Source organism: Odontesthes bonariensis, chromosome 15, assembly GCF_027942865.1.
Source record: "Odontesthes bonariensis isolate fOdoBon6 chromosome 15, fOdoBon6.hap1, whole genome shotgun sequence".
NCBI lineage: Eukaryota > Metazoa > Chordata > Actinopteri > Atheriniformes > Atherinopsidae > Odontesthes > Odontesthes bonariensis.
The window spans coordinates 13,718,171-13,745,852 of record NC_134520.1 but is presented as its reverse complement, the minus strand read 5'-3'; the positions used below and the strand labels follow the sequence as shown (position 1 = coordinate 13,745,852).

The 27,682-nt window shown below is 42.3% G+C and overlaps 3 protein-coding genes across 3 annotated transcripts; 1 reads left to right on the top strand and 2 right to left on the bottom strand.

Moving 5' to 3' along the window:
- Positions 1–37: 37 nt before the first annotated feature.
- On the bottom strand, positions 38–5,144 carry LOC142400296 (ras-related protein Rab-11B). Its single transcript, XM_075485085.1, has 5 exons — positions 5,008–5,144; positions 3,342–3,537; positions 3,048–3,241; positions 2,875–2,955; positions 38–802 (listed from the first exon to the last, which is right to left on the bottom strand). The coding sequence occupies exons 1-5, from the start codon at positions 5,045–5,047 to the stop codon at positions 657–659; spliced, it is 657 nt and encodes a 218-aa protein (XP_075341200.1). The 5' UTR covers positions 5,048–5,144; the 3' UTR covers positions 38–656.
- Positions 5,145–6,759: 1,615 nt separating this feature from the next.
- Positions 6,760–13,531, top strand: LOC142400286 (signal-transducing adaptor protein 1-like). The gene is made up of 13 exons (XM_075485065.1): positions 6,760–6,986; positions 8,373–8,444; positions 8,538–8,657; positions 8,769–8,825; positions 8,981–9,132; positions 9,535–9,666; positions 10,038–10,107; positions 10,770–10,872; positions 10,974–11,060; positions 11,979–12,050; positions 12,185–12,235; positions 12,325–12,477; positions 12,592–13,531. The coding sequence occupies exons 1-13, from the start codon at positions 6,900–6,902 to the stop codon at positions 12,654–12,656; spliced, it is 1,221 nt and encodes a 406-aa protein (XP_075341180.1). The 5' UTR covers positions 6,760–6,899; the 3' UTR covers positions 12,657–13,531.
- fsd1 (fibronectin type III and SPRY domain containing 1) lies at positions 13,413–21,467 on the bottom strand. Its single transcript, XM_075485064.1, has 13 exons — positions 21,287–21,467; positions 20,503–20,598; positions 20,263–20,394; positions 18,878–18,979; positions 18,593–18,615; positions 18,043–18,164; positions 16,822–17,031; positions 16,641–16,739; positions 16,415–16,562; positions 16,223–16,305; positions 15,294–15,545; positions 15,005–15,093; positions 13,413–14,920 (listed from the first exon to the last, which is right to left on the bottom strand). The coding sequence occupies exons 1-13, from the start codon at positions 21,299–21,301 to the stop codon at positions 14,810–14,812; spliced, it is 1,482 nt and encodes a 493-aa protein (XP_075341179.1). The 5' UTR covers positions 21,302–21,467; the 3' UTR covers positions 13,413–14,809.
- Positions 21,468–27,682: the final 6,215 nt, after the last annotated feature.

The following is a 27,682-nucleotide window of genomic DNA, read 5'->3' as shown; positions in this document are numbered from 1 at the left end:
TCGTCAAAATCAAAACAAACCACCCAGGACGAATGTATAAATTCAACAAGCTGCTTTAGTCAAGAATTTTATTGTAAATCTTTATGGTTCTGAAACTGAAAGTGAAACAATGATAACTGAAGCAACTATTGTTCAATAAATACTTAATGAGGATATTTTTTTTTTTGGCATGATAATTGATGAAAGTAAGAACCACACTGTCAAAGGCATAATACTGCTTCACCAGTTTGGAGTAACCGTCTGTAGTTCCTCTACACAGCACCATCTAGTGGCAACCAACGAAATGTATTTCACAGCCTCCCTTTTACATAAGAGCGTTTCAGCAGAGTTCAAACAACTTCACAAGCTTCGTTAAGACAGCAACGAGTGCCGAGTGCCTGCATCGCAGGGAGCTTCACGCCGACTCCATGAACAACTCGACTGACCAAGGGACATAAAGGCTTCTCAGATGTTTCTCTCATGGCAGGAGAGAAGAGCACAGGCGACTTCAAAAGTACATATATAAACAGAAAGATGGAGGGGGGGAAAAAGAAAGAAAAGAGGATTAAGTGATGAGGGAGTTGGCCGTGAGCAGAGCTACAGAGAGGAAAAAGTGCACAGGTGGCGTGATGTGGGGGTGAATGTGGACAAGAGGATGGGTGTCTTCGGTCTGAGCGTCACAGGCTCTGGCAGCACTGCAGTTTGTTGCCCTTCTGGCCGTCAGTGGTCGGTGGGACACTTATGTCCACTACGTTGTTGCCCGGAGACTCATCGTGTGCAGATCTGTCAGCTATCTGCTTCTGTGACACAATCCTGTAGATTTCTGCAGGAGATTGAAGGTTTAAAAAAAAAAAACACAGCATGAGGTTCTTGAAATGTCTACACACTGAAATTTAACATAGTTAAAAAAAAAAAGGTATAATGTATAATATGATGCCAGAAACACAATAATAATTTTTTAAAAAGCTGGGAAAGTCATGTTTATCACGTTGTTACATCGATCTTCCTTTTAACTGTTTGGGAACAGAACACTAATTGTTGTAGTTGGGCGAGAGGAAGCCGTCCCCATTCTTGCTGAACAAAGGATTTCAGCTGCCTAACACTTAATGTCCGATTCTTAATGATGGGCCGTACTGTTTTCACCAGGAGACTGCAGGCAGGCCTGTCAGGCACACACACACACACACACAGTCTGAAAACAGACCGTTGTAAGTCGTGCAGAATGAGGTCCAACATCGTCCTGCTGAAATGACCATGGAAGCTCCAGGAAATAAAATAAAAAGCATAACTCTGAAGCGTCTCAGCACACAGTTGACAGTTCACGCTGTGCAGCACATTTTCAGGTTATGTTTCTAGATGGGCTGAAGATGATCGTGCACATCTACATTTTATCGCGTTTTGCTGCCACTTAGGGACAGACTCATTAATATGTGGGACCATCTGAGCTGTGGGCTGCTCTTAGTTGTATTTGTGCAGTTGTTGCTCCCTTGGCTTTGTTGGACAGAGATCTGCTTTGTGATGGAGTTAAACTTAGTGCTCCAGTGCAGCTGTTGTTCAACCTGCGCTTGTTTGCTATTTGTGCCTTCGTCCTCTTTGTTATGAAATCGGTTGATGTCGGCTCCTCCCACCTCTAGCCAGATTGAGCTAACTTTCAACCAAACGGCAACCGTTCAACACATCATCTCCTCATATTCCTAGCTGTTTGGAGGACAGCCCGCCAGTCGATTTGCATTGAAAAAAAAAAAATGGCTCCCTGCAGAAGCTAAGAGTGCCGAAGATAGATATCTCCCTGAAGATATAAAACAGCCTTCAAAGGTCAACACACATCCAACAGTGGTTTCTGGCCATGCTCTTTACACAGCGAGTCTCCCTGAATCTGTACACAATATTAGGCGCCGTAGATATTGAAAGACCAAAGTTATTCACATTTTAGCACTGAGACTTTGTTTCATTAACTGACAGGATGATTATCTGACAAAGTTTGGCACAACGTCTCGAGCCACGACCGACCCTTGCTTGGAAAAACAAAGCTTATGGTGGATACTCCTTTCATACCCTCACCTGTCACCATTTAACCTGCTGATAGTAGAATCATTCAGTATGAGGTTACTTCAATATCCCTTTTTTTTTTTTTTGTTGATGCACGTTTTTGCAGACATTGAATTCCTGATTTGTTTACATTTGCTAAATACAATGAAGCTGGTCAGTGAGCACACCAAAAATAACTTCCTTTGTCTTTGGGATGGTTAGAACGAACAAATTACCCATGAAAAAAGACGTTTGAAAGAGGTCACAACTAATTGGGTTAATTGGCAAAGGTTAGTACTTTGGATACAAGAGCTTCCCAGAGAAGCAATGATGGTGGCGGGGGGCGGGGGGTTCACTGTGTGACAGTCAGGGTGGGCAACCTGAAAACAACATTTATCAACGTTAGACTACAAGTAAGTTTTGATAGTCATTCCTCTATGGTAAATAATGTTAAAAGATTCGGGGGAATCTGGAGAAATATCTGCATCCAAAAACAAGAGCAAAACCTGGTATCGACTGAACATTAGGCAGCACAACCTCAAAGGTTTCCAAAAAAGAAAAAAGAAAAAATCTAATGTCCATTATTCTAGGTTAAAAACGTAGGATTTTAAATGACTGGTAAATGACTGACAAGGTTTTCTGAAACAGGTTTCCGGCATCATGTTTAAAAATTAGCAAACGGAGTGAAGATTTTTCAAAGAAGATGAGGAAGAGGAAGAAAAGTTCTTAGTGTCACGTCTGCTATGTTCTTTGTACCCACGAAAATCAATTTAAACCATTTACAATTAACCGCTTTCTGTTTACATTCTCACTGAACTGAAAAGTAAGTGCTTTTTCCTACACTTCATCAGGTCTTCGTTTTCCTACCTGTTAAAATGTTCTTGAAAGCCTCTTCTACATTTGTGGAGTCCAACGCTGATGTCTCAATAAATGACAGTGTGTTCTTTTCTGGTGCGGAGAGAGAAGTTAGACACATTTCACATTTCAGGCCGAGTCAAAAAAAAATGATCCTCCTCCCCACGGCACTTGTTGTTATTTACCTGCGAAGGCCCGAGCCTCATCAGTGGGCACGGCCCTGAGGTGGCGGAGGTCGCTCTTGTTTCCAACCAGCATGATGACGATGTTGTTGTCAGCGTGGTCCCTCAGCTCCTTCAGCCAGCGCTCCACGTTCTCATAAGTCAGGTGCTTGGCGATGTCGTAAACTAGGAGAGCCCCAACTGCACCCCGATAGTACCTAGTCACGACATAGACCGTAAAAATACACCCTACCATCTTTCACTCAGGATGATATCTGTGTTCTTTAAAGTTAGTTCGCACACAGCAAAAACACTCACGCTGAGGTGATTGCTCTGTAGCGCTCTTGTCCTGCTGTGTCCCAGATTTGAGCCTTTATCGTCTTTCCGTCCACCTGGATGCTGCGGGTGGCGAACTCCACCCCTATGGTGCTCTTGCTCTCCAGGTTGAACTCATTTCTTGTAAAACGGGACAGCAGGTTACTCTTCCCCACCCCCGAGTCTCCGATAAGGACGACTAGAACAAAAACAAAGGCTTCTTTTACCCTTTGTAAAACTGGTGCCAAGGCAAAGCGACAAGTCTGTGATGAGGTTATATTATACGGTTTTAAACTTAGAATAAAGTAAAACAACAAATTAACTGATGTAATCAATGATGTGATTTTCTAGAGCACAATTGCAAACATCAGTGCTGTAAACTGGCTGCACTGCAGTCACGGCCATTTTCAAAGGGAAAGTGCTGGCTTGCTGCTTCTTAACTGTGGAGAGTAATCCTTATCAGACTCTGCCCTGTTGGGAGTCAGGCAGCAGGAAGCTGCCAATAGCTCTCTCTCTGGGAAATCTGACTCAACAGTTTCTCAAGGCTTCTATTCCTGTGTCGTCCTAACGAGTCATGAGTATACTCCAATCAGTGTTCGACAGCTACACCAATCCTGCTCATCTTTATCCGCCACACAATACTTCTCTTACTAACTTAATGTGTTTTCTTCCTGCTGTACAGTAAATCCTGCATGCATTTACATTGATCACACCCGTGGGGTTAAAAACTACTGATCCCAATTCTAATCTTGCTTGGCTCTTCATGGTGACCGATATAGATGAAGTTTAGTTGAAGAGGATGGAAGGAATAACTTCAGTTAATGGGAGAAATGTATTTCATCTTTTGAGAGCCCACACATCTAAGAGTAAAGCTGCTCCATTTATCTACGAACAAAGTATAAATACACACTGCTTTATAGTGCTCCAACATAACATATAAGAGGCAACATGTTGACAGGAAACAACTTCCAGGTATGAAGGGATCATGTTAGATGGGAAGGAACATGTGAACTAGTCATCAAAGACAAAGAGGTGACTTGGAAAGTACCTGTGATCAGCAGTAATTGGATACCTGACAATCAACAAAGCCACAACAGAGTTTCCTCTTCTTTCCTCTCACGGGGAGTGTTTCCTCCCACAGGCGTCAAGTTTACCACAAAGGGATCTCTTGTTTTCTGTTGATTTCAACTCACTGTAACAAGTCTTAGGAAAATACGCCACTTCGGTTGCTGCTGTTTTCAATGTGTATTTTACTTCTACTCATAACGTTTCCTCGAGGGCAATAAACTTGACTACATCATTGCCAATGTAATCGTAATCATTATTCTGACTAGCAACTAGCTTGTAAGACTAACTCGCCCTACGCCCTAATGCCTGTAAAAACCGACGTAGGACAACAAACAGCAAAAGTCAAACTTTAACATGAATAAAAACGGCGTCACGCCTTTAGTGACGGCGAATGAGAGCTTCATCAGAAAGGTTAAGTGAGCAAACTCACCACCAAAGCTCTCACCGCGAAAGCACTTTAGCTTGTTACTGTTAGCTGCCACCAGCAGCTGATGTTGACCACTGACGTTGCCGCAGCTAGCATGCTAACTAATGTTTAGCCTGTTTTAGCGCTAAATACCATCAAATTAGGTTATCCTGTCGTAGTATCTGTTCCGCTTACCTTTGAACAAGAAATCATATTCGTCGTCTCTGTTCCCCATCGTGTGCAGTATGATCAGCTCTCTGAGAGCGCAGTGATGAGAGAAAATGCTTCCCTGCACTAACCAGGGTGGTGGTGCGCCAAGATGACAGGAGGCAACGCGCACTTTGCGTAAGAAAAGCAGGAACTCTGGTCGGTCACGTGACCCACCACGGCTACGCAGCTCCAGGTACGGAGCTGGAATAACGTGATGAAACCACGATCGTCGCTGCTATTTTGGTGTCTAACTAAGGTCTCCATACCGTTACATCTGTAAAAATCTGTGATGGAATACATTGCTGAGGCTTACGACCAGACACTGAAGAAGTATTCAGAGGCATTACTTCTTCAGTACAAGCACAACTACAACACTCCTTTGTAGGTTTATTCAGATATGTTCGTGTGTGTTCAAACTTTTGACTTGTGATGCTGGTAAAATGAGGAAACTATGTTTACACTAAAAGCAATAGCAGACATTGTAAAAGAGTTAGCCCCCTGTGATTCTTATTAGATTTATCATATTACATCATTATTAGTAAAGCATTGATGCAAAAGTGGTATCTAATGTTAAAGGGACTGGATGGAGCCCAATTATTTCATATCAGGCTGAATAACGATCATTTTCATCATGGATTTAACCAACTGTCATCTTCTCAAATTACTGTTTTGTTTGTCCGAATTCATAAAACTGCTTCAAAGCTAAAAGTGACCCAATCACACGCCATGTTTTCTCCAACCAAAAATACCTCTAAATGATCCAATGATTCCATTTAAAGGAAAGCCAAAAAATGTCTACTTTCAATAAGTTATTTCATAGATAGATAGATAGATAGATAGATAGATAGATAGATAGATAGATAGATAGATAGATACATAGATAGATAGATAGACATACATATCACTGTATCTAAAACAGTTGTCATAACAGCTTGCTTTGGTACATTTGAATCAATTATGTCATAAGGGGATATTCCCTACAGTCTTCATACACTGGGTTTGTTACAGCAGTAAAAAACCTGCAAGAGTACGTCTACTTTTACCTTTAATACTTTATTTTTCATGTTAACACTTCCATACATTTACTTGTGTAAAATGAGCAGCGCAGGACACTTCCTTACCAGAGTAAGTTGTGGTACAGCCTACTTTCACTTACAGTCAGAAAAAGATATGCATGGTTCCTCCATCGCTTGAAAGTAGTGAACATCACGACCTGTATGTACAGGACTAGACCACATTAGTTTTAGTTTGGAGTAGAAGGGGGTAGCCAATCTATGGGTTCAATTAAAACAATAATCCCACAGACACGTGTACAGATGACATTCCAGCTGTATGGAAAGCAGTTAAAGGTCCCCAGGTGGTCAAACTAACAAGAAAATGACACTCTCCTTCGAATATCTGAGACTCTAGATAATAACTCTACTCTCAGACCACAACATAACCCTAATCTTCTTGGATTTATTTATTTGACAGCCTGTTGATAAATGGAAAGTATGTGAGCTTATGAAAACTTTCATCAGGAAGTCTTGCCTGTTCTTCTGAATAAATACAGTTCCTGTATACGAGTTTCTGCGGGTTTGGAAATCCCGGGGTTTTTTTTTTTCCTTGAAAGGGCCTTGCCTACGTCAGAGACAGTATCACCTGTGGCTATTTTTAAAGCGCTCACCTCTCTCAGCATGTTGACCAATCAGCAGCGAGGGCGCCGCTGCGTCACTGTATTATGTGACGACAGACAGGTTGCTTCTTTACTTTTGAGTGAGAGGAGCTGGAGCTTGGACAGTCAGTTCCCGCACGTTCATGTTGAAGAAAACATTTAAAAAAAGCTGTTTGTAGTTGAACCTGGATTCAGAATTCTGATTTATTGTAATCACATTGCGATGCAAAAGCGCGCGAGGCGAACGAGGAACCAGCTTACAGATAGTTACTATGAGGGTTACCTGGAGAAGAAGTCGTTCAAAGATAAGGTAGGACATCAGGCATGAAGTGGGAGATCCGCTTCTTCTTATTCGTTTGGCAGATATTTGACTGTCCTATTATTAAAGAGACTGCGAGAATGCACCTTATTTTTATTTGTTTTTTTAAATGGTTTTATCTGTGGAGGCAGATTGAACAAATCCCTAGATATTTAACTGTGGATTAGATTTTTGAGTATTGTACATATGAAATGCACTTTACATCAATTGTTTAGATAGCTTGGGTTTTTATTAATTAATTACGTTATTTCCCCTTGGTCCAAAGCTTGAAGATATTCACTTTATAAGCAAACACATCAGGGAAGTTTTACTGGGAGGCTTGAACTAAAAGCTGCAGAGCATGTTTGCATCATAGATCGTCAAAACTGTAGCAACTAATTTTACTGATCAAACTGATCAAAAAGCGAGCGATGACCAGTTTCTGAACTAGTTCTGCTGTGTGTTTAGAGCGAGAAGCAAACATGGTCTGACAGAAGATGTCAAGAATCCTCTGAACACTCCTGTCTAAGTTAATGCTGTTGTTTTTTTTTTTTTTAAAAAGACAGCGCCCTTCATTACTTGTGCTGAAATGGGCAATAACTATTTCTACCTTTTTATTGGTTTTATAGATTTAACTGCATCTGTGTTCAGACATGTGCTTGTGGACTTTGATTTGAGTTCCACTGCAGCACTCATTGCTCTGTCTCGCCAACTGGCCGGGTGGCTTCTCTGCTCTTTGTTTCCTAAAGATTTGAGTAAACCAGGAACTGGCGGCTGGGTAAATTCTCAAACCAGCACAACAGGCTTTACAGAAAATACATCATGGTTATATCGGTCGAGCCCTTGCTGATAACAGGCTGTAAACACTCTTATGCAAGCACATAAAACTGAAGGTGGGATTGTAAGAAAAACCCCTTTTGGTCTGACCCAGTATCCGATGAAAGAGTTCAGTTTCACCTGGGATTTATTTCAGACTACCTTTAAGCGCTTCATCTGTAAATAGCCTAACAGTCCAGTCCTTTTATTTTATACAAACTGTTCGGAGTTCAGTCACTAGTTGGCTGTGCCTTTGACCAGAAACACACAAAGATAACCACAGCCTTGTGTTAAAAGTCTCATGTCACACTCTTATGGTCAACTAAATGTTCTTGAAACCACACATTGGTTTCTGTTGTTTCTGTCATTTCACTCATCAAGTCCAATCCAAGCATGTCTCAGAGTCCAGGGGCCCTACTTACTTCCTGTATTATGTTACATCTATTAATGAGCTATTTCTTTCTTCTGTCTCATTGTCTCCTTTTTACAATAGAAAATTGGAGACCTTTTTGTGTGTGTGTGTGTTTTTCTAAATTCCTGTGTAATATTTCTTTCATCCTGTGCCTGTGTGTGTTTGTGCAGACGTCTCGAAAACTGTGGACATGCCTGTGTGGAAACACAATATTTTTCTTCAATGATATGAGAGACACTGAAGTGAGTCCTCGCAGGCCTACGTGTTAATACAATGCACGTATACGGTTGTTTATTTCTAAGTTGTGACTCCTACGTGTGTGTTTGTGTCATCAGTACATTGAGAAGCTGGATCTCAGCGACTTTATCTCAGTAACAGACGACAGGAGGCCAGACCGTAACTTGGATGCAGCCAAATTTAACCTCCTGATGAAGGAGGGAAACATTAAACTTTCTGTGAGTTTGTAGAATATCTCGTCCTGAAAAAAAAAAAAAAAAAAAGATTAATCCCTATTTTAAAAATCATTCCCTTTTCAACGCTTTTTCTCTCCTCTGTTGTCTCTGCAGGCCCCGAACGCAGAAACGCGTGAGCTATGGAAGGGCTACATCCATGCTGTGGCTGAGGTCCGTGCTCTCTGATATTTGTCTCGCTTCACAGAAAGAAAGAAGCACCATTAGAACTTGTCTGTTTGGCTTGAAGATGCTGCACATTAAAAGATTGAGTTGATGTGTACATTGAGCCCACGACTCTTTAAAAGTGAAACCGTGTCTCCCTGCAGCTGTCGGTACCGTCCTCCCTCAACCTGCTGCCGGGTCAGATCCAAACGCTGAGAGAGGCGGTCACAAGAGAGAAAGACAGGACGAGGAGCAGCTCTGTGTCCACTGTCACCGAATGCAGTCCGTACATCATCCCCCTAGCAGACATGCCTGCGTAAGTATCAAAGACTCTCGCACGTTTTTTGTTTGTTTGTCTAAGGATGTTGGACTCATGTAGCACTTTTCATATAATCTTAAGAATAGAATACTTAATGAGATCAGAACTTACTTTTTGCAACAAAAAAAAAAGGCATTATTTTCATTAGGCGGACATGACGAGAACACATTGGCTGACGCTGTAAGCTTGTTTTCAGATCACGACCAAAACATGACTCCACCTTCCCCTAAAAGACGCCTCCTACTTCTCTACCTTGAACGTTCTCTTTTCCAACACTAAAATACTGTACTTCCTTATTTTCTTTTTTTTTTTTTTTTTTTTTAGAAACGTGCAGAATTAAGTTATCGATGAGTGATGGGGGGTTGTTTCCTTTGGTGTCCCCACTTTGTTTTGATGCAGATGTTACCACCGTGTATCCCGTGTGGAGGCAGAGCTGCTGCTTGAGAGAGAAGCCAAGAGAGGAAACCTGCTGCTGAGGCCCGGAAGTGACGGAAGCTCCTTTGCTATCACCACAAAGCAGGACCTCGAGGGGTACGTACGCACAGATCTAAAGCGTATCCCGTTTCTGTCATCCTCTTCAAATTAAGACTTTCGAACTACATTCTCCACAGTAAGGGATGCTTACTGGGATATTTACTAGGCCATTTGTCCAAATGCACAGTGAATCAGAGTTACGCTTTTCAACTCTGACCAAGGCTGCAACCAACGTGTCCTCTATGTCTTATGTATGATATTCTCCTCTAAATAGTCGGATCTCTTCACACTAATCATTCGCAATCCATCAAAATCCTTGCTTCTGTTGGTCAGTGTTGAGATGGCCCTGATTTTCATCCACCACCAGTCAGCCAATTATTCCTGTTCATTTGACCCAGTTTAACAGTTTTTATTCGTCCCTCTTTCAGAGCTATAATCAAACACTACCGTGTGACTCATGCACACGGCGGGGGCTTCATCATCGACGTGGAAAATCCCGTGAGTAGCTCCGAAAAAATGAGGTCAAAGTCCAGGCTTGATTTGTTTGCACTGTACATACGGAATGTGTCACAGATGAATCGCTTAGGCTTGCGGCTGGAGGAAAACTGTGAGCGACTGTAGAGAAATCTTTTATGGTACTTGGATATCGAAAAAAGGCAAAAGTGAAAATGGACATTGTCTTTTTATTGCTTGATGAAATCTGCCGAGTAGTGCTTAATCTGTGCGCATCTTGGCGATAATGACTGGAATAAAGCCGTTTGGGGCTTTGTGTGATATTGGAGTGAGCTCCAGAGTCACTACAGCATGTGCCAAAAACTGGTTATCAGTAAACACTGAAGGGGCAGTAAAAACGTCGTATGACCTTAAATATGTCAGCTGCGATTGGCGGATGCATGAGGCTTTTATTCTTTGCATTAAATGTGTCTGTGTGTGTTTGCCCTGGCAAAGTGTAGAGAGATTTGCTCTTCTGTGCATCTGGCAGGCAACACTAATCAAACAGAAACTGTAGCTGCAGGAATTTCAAAAGATGTGGTTACTGTGGTTGTGAGTCAGGTCTTATCTTTGCAGATTTATAAATGCCAGCCACAACACACGCCCCGTTTGATTTCCTTCTTCCGTGATTGCTCGGTGGTCATGAATGAAATTGTTTGTCTGTGCAGATCCTCTGTCCCACGCTGCATGATGTCATCGTCTTCTTGACGGAAAGCACAAATGGAAGTTTGATTCCCCTCAACATCGAGCAACCATATGAGATGAACATCTGTATGTGCAGCAACTGATTTACTTTCATGTCGCGCTGTGTAATTATTAATGCATATTCCAAAAGGTGCACATGACTAATGCAAGGTTTTTGACTTTGGCAGCTTTTATTTCATCTGACAATGAAAGTGGCGAGAAGACACAGCAGGCTTTACCTAAGTCGGCCCCGCCAACTGTGCCTCCCAAACCAGGTACCGTGTCCTTTGATACGATCAAACACACACCCAGAAACTAAACTTTTACACTGTTTGGCAGAGCTGTTTGCTCCGAGTCTTTGATACCAGCAACTTGGAAACTCCTCAATCCTGGAATGATTCCAGCTAGATAAAGGAAAATGAGTCATGCTTGATTTTTGTTATAACGTAAGCCTCCTTAGCAGTGAACAAAGTATGTGCAATAAATTGGAAGAAATATTAGAAAAATTCTTCAAAAGAAACAAAAGCGCTCGTGCAAATGTTTTCCAAGTGCTTTGTTATCAGTACATCTTCTTCTGATGGCAAGATAGCTTTGAGTTCCACACCCTTTCGCTCATGGTTTGCTCGTTTTGGAGCTTTTGTCAAGCAGCTTTCCACCCCTTTTGTTTTGCGTTGGACTTTGAAACCAGAAACGAATGTCAACATGTCGAAGCTACGTGTGTCACCATTCCACACGGGTTGGTGTAGGCTGTTATCATTGCAAGCATTGGCTTCAGCATTATGAACGGGTTAGTCTGATTGGAACTAGTTATTAGTTTTGTAAGTCGTAAAGCAAAATATTGGCCACACTGAAATTTGATGATTCAGAGGAAATTTTTGAGGAATCGGCAAATTTTCTGCGAAAAGGTCAAGACCAAGTACATAAATGACTCGATAGAGAAATTTGACGCATCAAAAATGACATAATTATACATAAAATAACACATAAGCATGAAAAAAGACAATATTTAACATGTTTTATTCATTTTGATTAATTACTTACCTTTGTATTAATCCCTCTATTCATGCGTGCACGTATTTATAATTTACCTTCTTTTCTTTTTTTTACCTTTCTGGAAATTCTTTAATTTTTACATTGTAAGGGTTTACCTTATCAGCCTATTGATAATCATTGTTCCGTGTTTTGTTGTTCAGTTTCTCATAAAATAGCGTATCCTGAACCAGATCACGCACCAGTCGAGGAAGATCTATCTTGGAATGACAAGCGTGAGTGTAATTCTATCACCACCTGCCTATCAATCCATCGTCACTTTTAGGACTTGTTACGCAGTCTTGCAAACAAACAGATGTGCATGCATTTTTTCCACTGCTGTCGCTGACTAAGATCTGTGTTTAAACAGTGAAGAAGGAAGAAAATGAGTCAGACGATTCCTGTGCTGTTCCACAGCCAGGTAAGTCCTTCTGCCTGCTCTCCTTTACCAGCAGCGTGGCTGAAATCCCTGGTCGTGCCTTTAAATCTGAAAGTTGTTTGTCTTTATAGTCCCAGCACAGAGAGCAACTATGAAGATTTTGGTGCCTCCAGTCCCCGCTCCTCGCAGAATGGCCCCTGCTTCATCAGCCCCTGCTTCATCAGGCCCCTCCAATGCAAACGGAGATCCCAAGATCACAACTAACAAAGACTTTGAAAAACAGAGTAAGTGCACTTGTGGGCCCTTTTTACCCTCTTCAGAAAGCTGTTCATCCGGTTGCATTTGTTATTTCGGTTACTTGCTACAATACTAAAGTTCATCCTCTGATTTTCTTCTAGTTCCTAAGTCGGCAATATCAGAGCTGAAACTTAGGTTTAAACAGAAGGCAACGTTCCATGATTGACCCCCTCCTCTAAAACGTTATCGCCATCACCACAAACTGGACTTGAAAGGCAGAACAGCGCCACCACCCTACAGGACGAGCCCAGCACAGGAGCAGTTTTCTTCTTCCTCGGCTCCACTTCTCCTCCTCCTCCTCGATTAGCTGTCTGCTGTGAAGCCTCTCTGAAGATTAACATCTTATCGATGTGCCTCTCTTGGACACTCATTTGTAAATGAACTGACTGTGAAGATGGATGCACATGTCACATTATCTTCACTTTACTCTTGTACTTTTTGCACATTTGCCATTGACTGTGGTACATCTTCCTTAGATGGGATCAAATGCTCATTATCAGTGTTTTTTTTACTCTCATTTCTAGATTCAGCTGTTGAACTTAACTATTTCACGTAGCTTGAAAAGTTATATTTGTACTGCCTTATAGGCATGGATCATTTGTATACTTCACATTGTATTACTGCCTCAGTGACATGAACACACAGTGACAGGAAACACATCGCAGTTGGACTGTACGTAGTTCTTAAGTGAAGTCAAATTCATCTATCAGGTGTGGCCAAGCAACTGCCAGTGTGTGCCGTGCAGCAATTAGAAAGAAAAAAAGAAAGGAATCGGTTTTATGAAGTCCTGTAGCTGGTCTACTCTATGTTTTACACCTTTTGTTTGTTTTGTAGTTTTTTTTTAAAAAAAGGAAAAAAAAAAAGCTTTTACTTCTCACTCCATCTCATTGCTGTTCCTTGTTGACACAAACATACGAGAACAAAATGCTCACACTCCTTTATTACCTCAATGACTAATACATTATAGTGGAAAAATGAAACTATTTACAATAAATTGTGACATTTTTGTCAGCATGTGAAATAAAGTGAACATAACCCTCAGCTGGATGCTTCTTTTTAAAGCACTGCAGGCTACAGTTACTCAGCAGACGCGTACAGAAGGAAGGACGTGGCAGAGCGAGACTGTCACCATGTCAAACATATAACATGGGTGCTACTCAGAAGCATGGCGGTGCACAAATATGGACTTCAGAATACATGTTTCCAGAGTGTATCACTTCACTTTCTCATTCAGGTGTGTCCCAAAATTAGCTCACTCTCAAACAGTTTGTTAGCTGGAACTACTGGCTATCTAATTATTATATATTTGGACTACAGGCAGTTGACTGCTCATAGCAAGATCTCTTTGCTGCAAGTAACACAGTGTCATTGGATACAAACACAAAAGAGCATTTGGTAGCAGTCTGGCGTACAGAGTATACAGAAGAGTCATTCCCAAAAAGTCTACAACTTCACAACAAAGGCTTCAAATGAGGGACTCTCCTTCAGACTCTCTGTGGAGAGTCTGTCAGACCCCTCCATAGTCAACAGTGGCTCAAACTTAAAACTAACGAACCCTCAGTGGGAGGCTGAACGGCCCAGTTTCTTCCACGCAAAGTGTGGGCTCTGACTACAAAGTGAAATGCACTAAATACTGATTAGCTTGCATACCATGGCAAAAAAATCTAATATTCATTTAATGATCCATTAGTTGTAGTTAAAGAAGAGCTGAATGAGCTGTGCTTCGGTGGTGAGCCGCTTTCTGTTCAATCGCAACGTCTACAAGCAGGATACTATCTGGCTTACACTGATTGATTGATGGGCAGCGGCTTACTCAGCCAACCTACACTGACACTGACACAATACGTAGTGTTAAACTGAGGTCGTTTCTTGCTGTGAAACATAAGCGTGCAGAAGCAGATGCCCCGATTTGGCCTATCAGACTGGAAATGAAGAGGAAGGCACAGGGATAGAGAAAGACAGGACAGCTGACAGTTTTGGTGGTGGAGAGGGAGCAGCGGCCAGCGCTAAATCATTGCTCTAGCAGCGGTGCTGAATGAATGTGCAGCAAGAGGAGAACCAGTAAGATGAAACCTAATGCGTCCCAAGCAGTTACAACAGCCAGAGTTAAGACATCTGGAGAATTCTGTCGCTGAGAGATGACCCACTTTTTCCTCAAAATCAAATTTTGCTATCATGCAACACAGAAACTGTCACACTCCAGTGATGCAACTCTTCCTTGATATGGCGTCCAACGCAGTCGATGCAGAGGATATGATCTGCGGCGGTCACTGAGGCTGGGCGGAGCTGGTAGGTGTCCAGCTGGATGAATGGGTGGACCTAGGTGAGGCTGGCGTTGGAGCTGCTGGTGCCGCTGTTCTTCCTCTGGCCGCTCTGCACCACACTGGGAACCTGCAGGCCCGTCACTGCTGAGAAACTTCCGTTCCACACCTGGAGGAGGGGCACATCGATAGCTTGATTTAAAATCCCACAGAATGAAAGAGTCTTCTGCCACATAACGGAAACTTTTCTCACCATGAAAGCCGGGACAACTGGCTGCTGGAACTTTGTTTTGAAGGTGTGCATCAGCTGCTTGGTTTTGGCATTGAAAAAAGACAGTACACCTAGAGAGAATAAACAAAGCATATCACACTGTGTGCCATGTGAAAAAAAAAAATGTTATACACTCAATAGATAGTTTAGCCTTTTAATATAAAAGAAATGTGAAGCAGGTCCTTCACAAATGCCTAGAGAGATGTTCTATGTTGCCATTTGAACTGCCCATCGTTTGCTTTTAACGAACAAAATCTGTTTCTTATTTCACCTTCATCATAGTTGACATAGACTCCTATACTGTTTGGGATCGGACAGTCGAGGGTTCGAGCCTTGTTGTTGTGTTTTGCGGTGAGGCTCTGCTGCAGCCAGTTGTTCAGATGGATGCACCAGGAAGCGCTGCTTTTACCGAGCTGGTCGAACCGGCCGAGGCTCCGCAAAGCCACGCCTACAGCGAAGGCCTTGCTCTCCTTGTCAAACCGCACTTCCCAGTACTGCTGCCCCGCGTCGATCATAGTGTCAGCTGTGATGAGACATGAGCCAAGATTAATAACTCACTCTGCAGTGTGCCGCATCTGTGAAGAGTAAATGTTGTGGTTACATAACGTTTCATGCGAGACAGTCTGACCTAGAAACTTGTTTCGTAAAGATTCTTTGTTGCATGGGGCTTCCCAGAAAACCATGTGACTACAATAACGAATGGAATTTTGATTATGAAATCATGGAGAATCATTACAACAGAATTTGTTTTGTTGTTTGTTGAGATAGATAGATAGACAGACAGACAGACAGACAGACAGACAGACAGACAGACAGACAGACAGACAGACAGACAGATAGATAGATAGATAGATAGATAGATAGATAGATGCCTACTCAGAAATGGTAAACTGCATTTCCGTTCATGTTTGCACATAATTCAATAAATCCCTGTAAAAAAAAAGAAATGACAGGTGGCTCAAGACTTACTCGGAAGCAGTGCCCTCCAAAATGGACACCTTTAAGGGACTTATGAACTTGTGCTAAAAGTGGAACAAAAGGCTGTAAATATGTGCATTTCTGCCGTGAAGTCGGGTATCTCGATGAGGGCGTCTACAGAATCGCTCTCTCTTTTTTCAGCCCCAGAAGCTGCCTTTTGGTCTGAGTGTGCGAATATACTTATGCCGCTTGTTGTTATTTGATAACTGTGCGTTTTGTTACCCAGCACTGTGTAGGACTCAGCTGTAAACCTGTCTCTGCCAGGCCGGGCTGTGGGAGCTCTCTTGGGAGACATCAGGGCTGACCTGGTTACACATGGGACAGGCAGGTAGAGACCCTCAATGATTCTCATTGCTAAGATTAGTTCATAATGACATTAAATGCATGAGCGCAGCAGTTTACTCTCATACAGACCTGGCCGGGGAGTGCATCGGGGAGCTGGTTCGGTTCTTCTCTTTGCGGATGTCCTGCACCTTTCCACCGCAGCTGTCCCACTCAACACTCAGATCCTCCACCTTCAGGTTCTGGTGGGCCGAACCAGCGTCCAGTTTGAATGTGAAGGCTAGAAATTGAAAATATTGTCACTTGCTTAAAGTACCACTACAGCTCTCTGAACATGGTCTGTTGGCAGTTCACTCACCGTGGGTTTCTAGAGTGACGGGCTCGGAGAACTCTCCTGCCACGGCCTTATTGCACGCTTTCACTCGGAACGTCATGTACCGCGTGTCGAAGCGCAGCCCTGACAATTAAAAGTTGTGACTCGATTTTCTCAGAGGTTTAACCACTGAAAACCTTGCAGCGATCCCCCCACCAACCCCTACCTGTGACCGTGTGCTCCGTCTCTCGTATCCCCTCCACCACCATCCAGGGGTAGTCCTCTCTTATGCGTGGTGGACCCTCGTGATTTGTGCGCCGATGCTCCAGTATGTAGTGATCTATCTTAGTGTCAGGCTCCGGCAAGGTCCAAACAACAGCCACTGTGTTGTCACACACCTGGCACTCGGACACCTGGATCTCTGGAGTGGCAGGAACTGAAGGGAGCAGGCAATTTCAAACAGGAGGCATCAACTTCCTCTTCGCTTTCAGCTTTATTGTACAACAGAAACGGTCATTTAAACTGAATAACTCTTTAAAAAAAAAAAAAAAGATTATTACATTGACTGTCAGTCAAATTTTATGTACAGCTCTGGTTACTGTTTTTGGCCACCTGGGGGCAGTATTGCACCAAACAAGTTAAACATGCTGTAATTCATGTTCACTCTTTGTCTCCACCAACATGAGTGAAAAGCTGATGAGTGAGTCCACGTACTGTTCGGTGTTCAACAGTGAGCGTGTGCTGATTTTATCTGACCTGCAAACTGCAGCCTCCAATGACACAGAGCCCTGCAGTACTAACGCTTCGGCTGCAAAAGAACATCAGCGCAGCAAAGAGATTAAAAGAGGTCACACAGCTGTAGAGCGAGTACGCTGTGGTTTCCCTATTGTGTGCGACCCCCTTTTACATTACAGGTAGATCTTTGACTCAATACACAACATTCTGGTTAAGTGGAACAAACTGCAGGAAGTCCACATAAACACATGTGATTGGACTTTCAGACTGATGAGAAACACAGGCCCGTGCCTGCCATGCGGGCTTTCTTTTCATCATTGTAATCACCAACACATCGTTTTACTTTTGAAGGAGCTTTAAATGAAGTTTATTGGAACATCTGAACATGTGGAAACGTCATGTTATTTTATTATGAAACAAACAAGAATGCATTAATGACGGAAATATACGTGCATTAATTAAGATGCGAGCGCATTCAGCAGTTTGTAAGCAAGAAATCTGTCTATAGACGCATAACACAAAATATATCCCTTCCATCTATGTCTTGGCCATGCTATACAGCTGAGTGTGGATAATGAAACTTTTGAATGTAGTCGAGCACAAACCTCCCCTTTGAAATGCAACTCAGTTGAGGCGTAACGGAGCATTGAAAAGGACTGATGTAACTCTCTTGTTTGCATGCGCATCGCTTTGTAATAAAAGGGAGGCAGACCTGGGAGAAACTTGAGGTCTTGCAGCATCTCCCTCTCCTGGCTGAAATCCACCATCAGGTGACTCATGTTGTCACCAGCTTTCGCCTTCAAGGAGAGTCGAAAGGCCGGAGCCATTGTCACGCTGCGGACAGGGAAAGACACAGAAAAACCACACAAACACATGGGGCGGACACAAGAGCAGCGTATTACTCAACTGAAACAGAGGAGGAAAAACAAATTATTCTAGTGCTAATTACTAATAAAAGGCCACTAACTAGATTTCTCTCGCTACCACTGAACTCATCACCCTGATCGCCACTTAGAAAGCAGAGCTAGAGAGGGGAGCAGCATTCATCCAGGGAGGGGCTGACACAGGATGGTACAGACTCGAGGAGACAGTGGGAAACACAGAAACAAAAGGCCTAACAAGAGGAAGGTTTTCCTTTTATTGTCTAAGACATGGGTGCAGTGGCTACATATCAGAATGCATGCAATGCTACATTATGAGATGGCTCGCTGGGTACAGGAGGCTATGACAAGAGGAAAGCAATTGATGGCTGAGTACTATACCTATCCTTAATGTCTTTGGCCGCCTGGAGAGGAGAGGCAGAGAGGGAAAAGGAAAAGGAGAGAAGAGATACGGAGCGAAGAGAAAACTGAGTCCATCATGTAGTCATGTTACACAAAACGCTGCAGATGGCTGTGTTAAAACAACTGCGAGTGTGAGAACACAAGGAGGGCAGGATAAATCGTGTACATGGACACTGAAATTCACCATGAAAAATTCGGATATGAACAGCGAGTCGGGGGGTTACAGTGCAGCAGCAGTGTGGGTGAGGAGCGTGTGTCAGTCACCTGAGTGAAACCGTCCGTCTCCGCCGAGCAGAGCGTCTGGTTGGCCAGCTCCAGCACCTCCTCCGAACTCTCCAGGGCTTTGGAGCAGGCGCTCAGCTGACTCTGAGAAGAACACCGACTCTCAGTCAAACAGAGCACGCGTGCAAACTCTCACAAGCTTGTCAGTAGAATAATTGGGCTGCTGTGTTCGCGGCAGAAGTCATGGCATCATTTGAGAGTCATGGCTCCATCCTGAGGCTGCAGAGACCTCAGTGTTTTTATCTATTTATTCATTTTTTCATTTGTTGACACTCTGACCTGAGACGAAGTTTTAAACAGCAGCTGGTTTTGATTATTACTGTAAAGCTTTCATTTGAACTATTGAACCACATAAGAGGACGGAGTTACTGAAAATTAGACTGTCACATCACGATAACCTTAGCTGGATATCGGGTTGATGTGATTTGCACCTTTGATTTCCCCATTTTTTTCCTGTAAATACGACCGAAGGAGTTATCTGGCTTTCCTTTCTTTTTTTTTTTTGGCTTAAAACCAAAATGCGCCCTCAGTCATGTGGTGGAATTTGGCTTCACAACTAAAATCCATGCTGTTACTGTCAATAGGTGGTCATTGAAATTCTGAATTAATTGCCTGGAGACAAACAGCATCCCAATACATTTTCCTATTTTTCCTCATCAATTTTATTTCAAGCCTGCAACCCCAAAAACAAAAACAAAAAAATTGGAACAAGGGCAATTTAGGGCTAGTAATGAGGTAAAGTAAACAAATAAATACTGTTTTTTTTCCAAACAGGCGATTGTGATCGTGCAGCATCCGTGAAGGAATGAAGAGCAAAGACGGACGGAGGATCTTCCATCATAAAACTGTTTGAAAAGGAAAAAAAAAGACTGGAAGGGATTTGCATAAATTTCTCTCCCTCTACAGCTGATGGCATTCTCAAACCAATTGAAATCAGGAGGAATTTCACTGCATAAAGAACAAGAAACGTTAACTTTGTCATTTTTGTGTTGACCTCACTGGGCTTTTCCCTTCATTTCTACGTCAAGTGGGGTCAGTTTGACGCACAGGTTCCATCTTCCTGTTATGCTCAGACCCGTTCTAGTCAAACATTGTAAATTGGTTCTAACGGACACAAAGACAAAAGAGCAGTGATTTGTTTGCGTCTCAGGCATAATTACATTGCTCTTGGCTGATTTTATTACAGCTCACTGCTGATGACCTTTCCCCTGCCGAGCCTGGATTTCAGAGAGAAAAGCTCAGGAAGCTACGGTTCTTACTTCAAAACACACCCTAAGAGAAAAGTCTTTAAATACACAGAGGAAACTGACATTTGAATATGTTTCTGAAATAACTGTTGTGATATTAAAAAAATGTTTAAATCTAACCTGCATCTCATATGTGCGGTTGGCTTTCTCCTGCTTGATGCGCGTCACCATGTTTTCCTTCATCTCGCTAAGGACAGCGTGGAGGGACGTGAACTCGGACTCCAGATCTTCCTGCACCCGGTTGGAGTTCGCCTGGAGTCACAGCAACAAAGAAAAAAAAAACTGAGCACAGGGAAGGAGGAACATGGCCAGACTGCCTGAGGTGTGGATTAAATGTCAGCCAGTGGTGTGCCTTTGTACCTCCAAGTTCTCAAGGCTCTGTTTGAGAGTGCAGATGAAGTTTGAGATCTCCTCATTCTTCACGGCCAGCGTGTGAGTGATCTTACGCAGAGACTCCTGAAGAGAAGACAAAATCTCAGGTATCCACACTGAAAATGCAAACTGTGCAGTGTGAGCTGCTTCATGGAGGGCTGCAGGTTTCCCCTCTAACCAATCACTATCAGCACACTGAAGTGCCTCTTCCGTGGTTGAAGTGCTAATCAGTGCTTAGCTGGAGTGGACACACAAAGGTTTAGGCTTTGAGGTCCAATTTGAACACGCTGCAATATTCAGGTGGGATCAGAGAGAGAGAGAGGGCGGGGGACACTTCAGTGCTGGAAGGATGCGCATCAATAAAATAATAATGCATCTACACAGTCATTACACAGCCGACTTCAAAGGACTGGGCACACATTGTTATACTAATCAGAACTCTGATACGTTACCACTCCCGCTGCACTCCGGTGCCTCACCCCAAGTGAAAGAGCCCATTCATTAAAACTGACTGTGTAATGTTTGTTGGTGCGAGAGGAGCTGCGCCAAGGCCCATCGTCCGTGACTGTTACAGCAATAAATTGTCGATAAACCTCGCGTTCAACCGGCCAAACACAGTTCAAAATAAATTGCACGACTGCGAGACACGAGTCCGTGCCGCATCCACAAACTCCATAATTTCGCAGCCTCTCGCCCTCCGTCCTTTGTACACAACGCCCTGAAACGGCTTCCCCCCCATTCAGAGACACCTGTTCCTCCGGCCCCGGCTCACCTTCTGGTCTCCCATCCTGCCGTCCAGATGCACCGGAGCCGCTAGAGCTGCAAACACGGCCGGTGTTTCCCCTCCGTCCCCGGGTTGCGGTTTATTAGCACGGCGAAGCTGGTACTGATGCTGCCGGAGTGTAACGCATCTTCGGACGGACACCAACCACCAACGCCTTTGGGCCGTAGTGCCTGGCGCGCATGCGTCAAAAGAGGATTATGGGTAGTGATGTTCCTGTCGCGTGGGTAAATCACGCTGCCTTCGGGTACAGTCGGAGAAAAGAGGCATTTGTTTCGGTCTTTACAACAAGGGTCCTAAAAATGTATTTTTCACACGCATATATTTAAGATCTTGTCATGTGTTTAAATGTTACAACATGGATGATAATTTAAAAAAACGTAGGTCCTGTCACTGCAATGTTCCTTTGCCTGTCTGATTTGATTTAATAAAGTAATGAAAACTCAACGACATATGGTGTCAGGGTCCAAATGAAAGGGTTAGAGAGTTGCCAAATGGTGGACCAGGACAATATACAAAAACTCTTGACTTTGCCTTTTCTTTTTCTTTTTTTTTTCTTTCATCTGTCAACTAATTTAACTCAAATGTTTATTGTTCTGTCTCAAAAGTAACTACTGATGCCACAGTAGAAACTTAATTTAACAAGCATCACTCGACTTTTCAGTTTTTCTCTTCCATTTCTTTCTATCTATTTCCTTCGATCTCCACATTTATTTGATGATAGACTCGGTCCTCGTAAACATGGAGGATACCAGTGTTGCTTACATCTCTGAGAGAAGTTCTGCTGTGCTTCAAACACGTTTTTTTTTTTTTCTCAGGAGGTGTTGTCTTGCTTTTCTGTTTAAAACATCTCAGACTTATTCTTGTTGTGATTCAAGTCAGGCAACATACTTAGCTGGGTCATGGTTTTCATTTCTTGGGAAACTCCTGCATGATTTTTGCAGTTTGCTCTGGACTGATATCATGCTGGAATACTTCTCCTTTGCTCAACGTCCAGAGACTTGAAAGTCATTGTGTCAGCCAGCATTTTGTTGCATCCGTGGTCATTAAGTCCATCTATAAATGCCATTTTCCCAAGACCCTTTGCTTTCTTATAGTCCCATATCATCACACTACTGCTTCTGTGTTTCACTGTCAGCACTATGTATTTATTGTGGCAGACCTGGCCAGTTTCAAGCAAAACAAGGTGGACCCCATCTGAGCTGTAAAATAAAACCCCAAAACAAACAAGAAATCTTCATCTCATCTAACCAAAGCATGTGTTCAGGCTTTTTTTCATGTTCTTTAGCAAAATCTAATCTTGAAGTTATGTGCCGAAGGTTTCGTTCTGTCTTGGAAGCTGCTCACATAGTTTGATATCATGCGGTGTCCTTCACTCTGTCTGAGCTGCCACAAAAAACTCTGATTTCAGTTCATATCTGCTGTGTGTATGAAACACATTTTACACATTTGTCCTTTTGATTGTTTAGATTGTTAGTAGGAAAAAATAAATGCGATCAAGTGTATTTTTTTTTTCGAGCTATCAAATGGAACAACTTGTACCTCACAAAATTGAGAAGAGCTTATAGTGATGAAAACCTAATTGTGTTTCACGAATGCAAAAGAATGGCCCCAGCCTTTATATCTACAATTTTTTCCAGGCATTCATATTGTCAATGAACAAAGTCTAGTAGTTGTGTAATATTTATAGATGCTTGACAAATTAAGAATATCAAAATAAAATCCTGTCAGATTGAAATAAACAAGCTCTTCAGATGTACGGTAATTGTCTCCAAAAACGGTTCAGCATACATCATTGAAACACGGTACGAGATGTTGACTGTGATAAGATCTATATCTGCAAACATGGCTGTAGTTATGCCAGCAACGTGGCAGAGAGAGCTTTCTGTGTTTTCTGTTTAGCTCATGTCACACAACAGATAAATAATTCCCATGCCCACTTAAAATAAGTTCAAACAACTGCAATACTTCTAAAGAAACATTTTGAAGATTATTGCTCTGCTGGCATTTAGATGGGACCTACTTTCAGTCTCTAAGATCATAAGGTTGAGGTTACCGAAGTTATACACCCCCTGCAACCTTCAGATGTGTCTTCTTGTGGCCTTTTCCCCTCACTGTCATGAACTGACAGCATAAACACACCTGTTTTCATGCGACAGCTTCTGTCTTCTCGCGAGTTAAAGATGAGTTTATCATCGTAAATCAGTGCAACGTGGCATTTAAGATTTCCAAAGCCAAACTGTAAAATGTCAGAGGTTCTTGTGTTTTTACAGCTTTCCTGACTTAAAATATACTGTAGGTGCATCTTATGGTATAAAATTATCTCGCCTGCTATTTTTGTGTATTTTCTGGTTGTAGACATTCACCAGCACATCATACAAAATTGCGTCTTGTCACAGGAAGCCAATTGTTCCTTTTCTACTGAAACGTTGTGGGGGACATGGTGAAATGCGTTTTAGCACCCATGCACCAAAAACCCACAGGGGTTTCACTAACCCCTCGTATAACTGCGTGCCCTTGTTTTTTTTTTTGTATTCAATTGACATTCAGCAAATCAGCACGCTTATGTTCATCTAACTGAGGCATGCGTTGTTTGCCGCTGAGCCACAGAAGTATGCAGGATGTACATATTCAGAAATAAGCAGGCTGCTTTGATATCTGTTGACTGAACGCACACGGAACAACTGTGTGTTAGAGTTTGGTAACTAATCTCTCTCTCTGTGTGTCGTTTATTCTGTCTTTCTTTTTGTTTCTCGGAAGGCTTACACATTTTCCGTCTTCACAGTTTGTTTGAGCCTCCAATGCAGACATTTCCCTCCAGTAAAAGCAAGTTATTCTCACACAACTGTAGCAGAAAACTACTTTTCCCTCCCAAACCGCCCACCCACCCACACACCCACATGCAAGCACACACACACACACACACAAACACATACTCACACACAGGTTTGTTTCTAGCGCTGTCTCATATGCAGCCAGACAGGCAGCTGAGACAGGATGAGACTCAGAGGACGGCCGTCTCTTATATGAGAAGATGAAAATGTGGCTGAAACACGCAACTCTGGTGTTACTCACAGGTAAGACTTCATATTCAACAGATCAAGACAGACTTTGTGCTGGGGGAAAAAAAAAAAGCTATTGACGGTTTTAAATGGGTGCGATGAATGAACAGATGGAAATTCAACGTGCGCTGTTTGTCATCTTTGTTGCTGATGAAATGATAAGGCCAAGTGAACAAAGTTTAACACTTACTTTCCTCAATATCTACAGTGGCTGGAGCAGCTGTGGTGACGTCAAGTCAGACTATCGTGGAACTGGGAAACAGTAAAACTTCATCAGCTCTGACAAAAGTGGAACTTAGTCCTGGCTCCTCTCTGACTTTGAAGTGCTCTTTGAGCACAGACAACTATATGACATATCGAGTGTTATGGCATTTCATCAGTTCTGGATCGAACGAAACAAAAATGAAGTGTGAAACAAGGATTAACAAATCTCAAAGTAACTCCACTGAGCAGCCAAAGCCAGACTTGAAGAAGCCATGTCATGATGAAATATGGACTCTGTCAGATATCAATGAAACCAACAGTGGATGGTACTTCTGTGAGGTCAGATCAGAAATTCCCCGTCTACAGACGAATATGAGTGACAGAAAAGAAATAACAGTAGATTGTAAGTATTACTTGTGAATTTATTGTATTTATGAGCGGTGATACTAACGTAGTTGTACGCAAATCTGACATTTTTGCTATCTATCAATAACATATAGTTAACAACATATCTTTTTATAATTACAGGTGTAGTTTACTATTATATCATTTTCATATGCAAAAGGCTTCCACTGATACCTGCTTACAGCCACATTAGAGTGTCATAAACTAGTAATCTTATTTTCTTTGCTGCTTAGAAACACCAAAGTCAAACGGTGCCGTAAAGCCTGCTGTGCTGAAGCAGAGCTTCATTCAGTGATTCATTAATGCTCTCAACATTCTTGCTTCCAATTCTGACTAAATGCATGCTTCTTGTGTCATTTTGTTACAGCGAAGAGCTTAGTGGGAAGTACAACGTATCTGTCACTAGTGACGAGTAAACCAGGTGTGTGTGCATATATGTGTGTGAGTGTGTGTGTGCGTGTGTGTGTGTGTGTGTGTGTGTGTGTGTGTGTCTGTGTGTGGATGTATGTTCACACCTCATGAACAATAAGATATTTTTAAGACCAGCAGAGTTTGAGCTGTGAACACCTTCCAGTGCATGGGGGGGATTTGAATGATGGCAGAGGTGATAGACCCTCTGGGTAATGGGTCAGACATTTTTATAACAGAGGTGTGAACAACCACACAGGAATCGGTTTGACTTACACGTCTGACCTTGTCACTTAATTAAAGTATAAAGTGATCACATACAGTATTTGCAACACTTAATTTGCAGCTTTTTAGCTTTTTTTTTTAGAGTTGTTAGCGATAGTTAACCACATCCATGTGCTTCATGTAGTCTAACGTTGTTAATAAACTGCCAAAACGTTCCGACATTTTCACGCAAAGTTTTCCTCTTCCAGCGACTCACACCGACAACCACCTCCTTTCTGACTGGTGGCTATGGGTCGTGGTGGGGGTGTCTTCTCTCATCCTGATCAGCCTGCTGGTGATATGTGTAGTGCAGAAAAGAAGAGGAGGCAGCGACAGAGGTACCCCATCGTCCCTTTGAGTTGAAAAGTTTTGATAATCATCTTATTACACCACTTGACAGATTTTTAGATCAGTTTTGTCCAGGCAGCAGAAGCCACGAAACGAAAGAAACTCTGGAAAAAAAAAGAAACCAAGAGAAAAAGAGGCCAAAAATGTCCCAGAAAAACTTTGCTAGATCAATTCAGTACAGATCAACACCAGTTACAGGCTGATTTATTTCACTGCAAGGATTTGCATTTGGAGGAAGACATGAGGTTATGACAATGTATTTCTGAGAGGCAGAGTTCTCAGAAAAAAAACTCTGCGTTTATGACAGCCGGAATCTGTCCAAGTCGTGGCCGGTGGAGGCAAACTGAGTAAGCAGGTGGTTTGTGTGGTTTTACAGCACAGCGTGAGACAAGTCAGTGCGGCTTTCTCTTCTCTATGGTTTAAGTGAAGATGCACACATTTTATCTGTAAAGTTTGGACCACATTTCTATTGAGAATTGTCAGAGCTGATCCCAAACCAACTGGCCAGATCTCACCGCTTTTCATTGCTTAAAGAAAGGCTCGCCTGGCAGCCTGTCGCAGGACATTATGTCAAATTTGGCTTGCAGGTTTAATCAATTAGCCATTGTTTCTCACCCAGATTTAAACCATAGAGAACACAAGGGAGATAATGCAGGTAGAGGGAAAGGAGTCGCTCTGTCATGTGTGGGACAAAACAGGAGCAACGGGTGACACAAAAGGCAGAACTTTGTGTGGTTTGACTAAAGCAGATGGCCACAGGGGAGCCACAAGAGGCAGAAATAGGACGCAGCCTTCACGATACAGAAAATGGTTGTCACGGCAGAACGGTTTCTATGTTTGTGTTATAATGTCATATTTACAATAGGGCAGGGTCATTTCTAATTCACATCAATTTGCTGCAATGGATTATTAAGCATTTTAAAGTGAAAAGTGGACATACAGTGAAAAATCTGAAAAAAGCAAGACAAAAAGCGAGGCTCAATGAGGCCGTTGTCTGTTATTTCTAAACTAGTGATGGAGGATAACTAACAAATTGATTTTCAGAGAGACACGAAACCCAAAATGTTCAAAAGAATCACACAGTGACTCAGTCACCATTTTGACAGTAACTTGACCTTAACTTTGGCGGCTTTGATGCACTTCTTCAAGAATGACTTTGTAGGACACGGGTGAAAGGATTTTACTCACTGAGTTCTTTGCCGAACGAGTTCTCATCAGCACAGGAAGCGGAATGAAATGTTAAAGCATAATCAAATCAGAAGAACGAGAAGAATTATTTGACATTTCTTTGTCATATTTTTTTTTCGATTGATCATTCACTATTTTTTTTGTCACATTTCTTGTTACCAATGAATATGAAAGAATGCGATTCCTGAAAGACATGACATCCATTACAAATAATGGATGTTTGTAAATGAAAACATTCTCCGTTCTGATTATTTTACTGAGTTGATACATACTATCTCCTTTACTGTAATGAATCATTATGTCTCTCAATAATCTACCCATACATGAGCTTTACATTAAAGCTACACTTAGAATGGCCTTAGTTAGATAGTTAGTTTTGAGTTATTTCAACCTTCAGCCACTGAGTGTAATGAAAGTAAACAATTCCCTCAACTCTCTAACTGTAAATAGAACAAAGTAGATAATAATCAGAAAAACTGCAGGTAAATGAATGTAATAAATTCAGGTA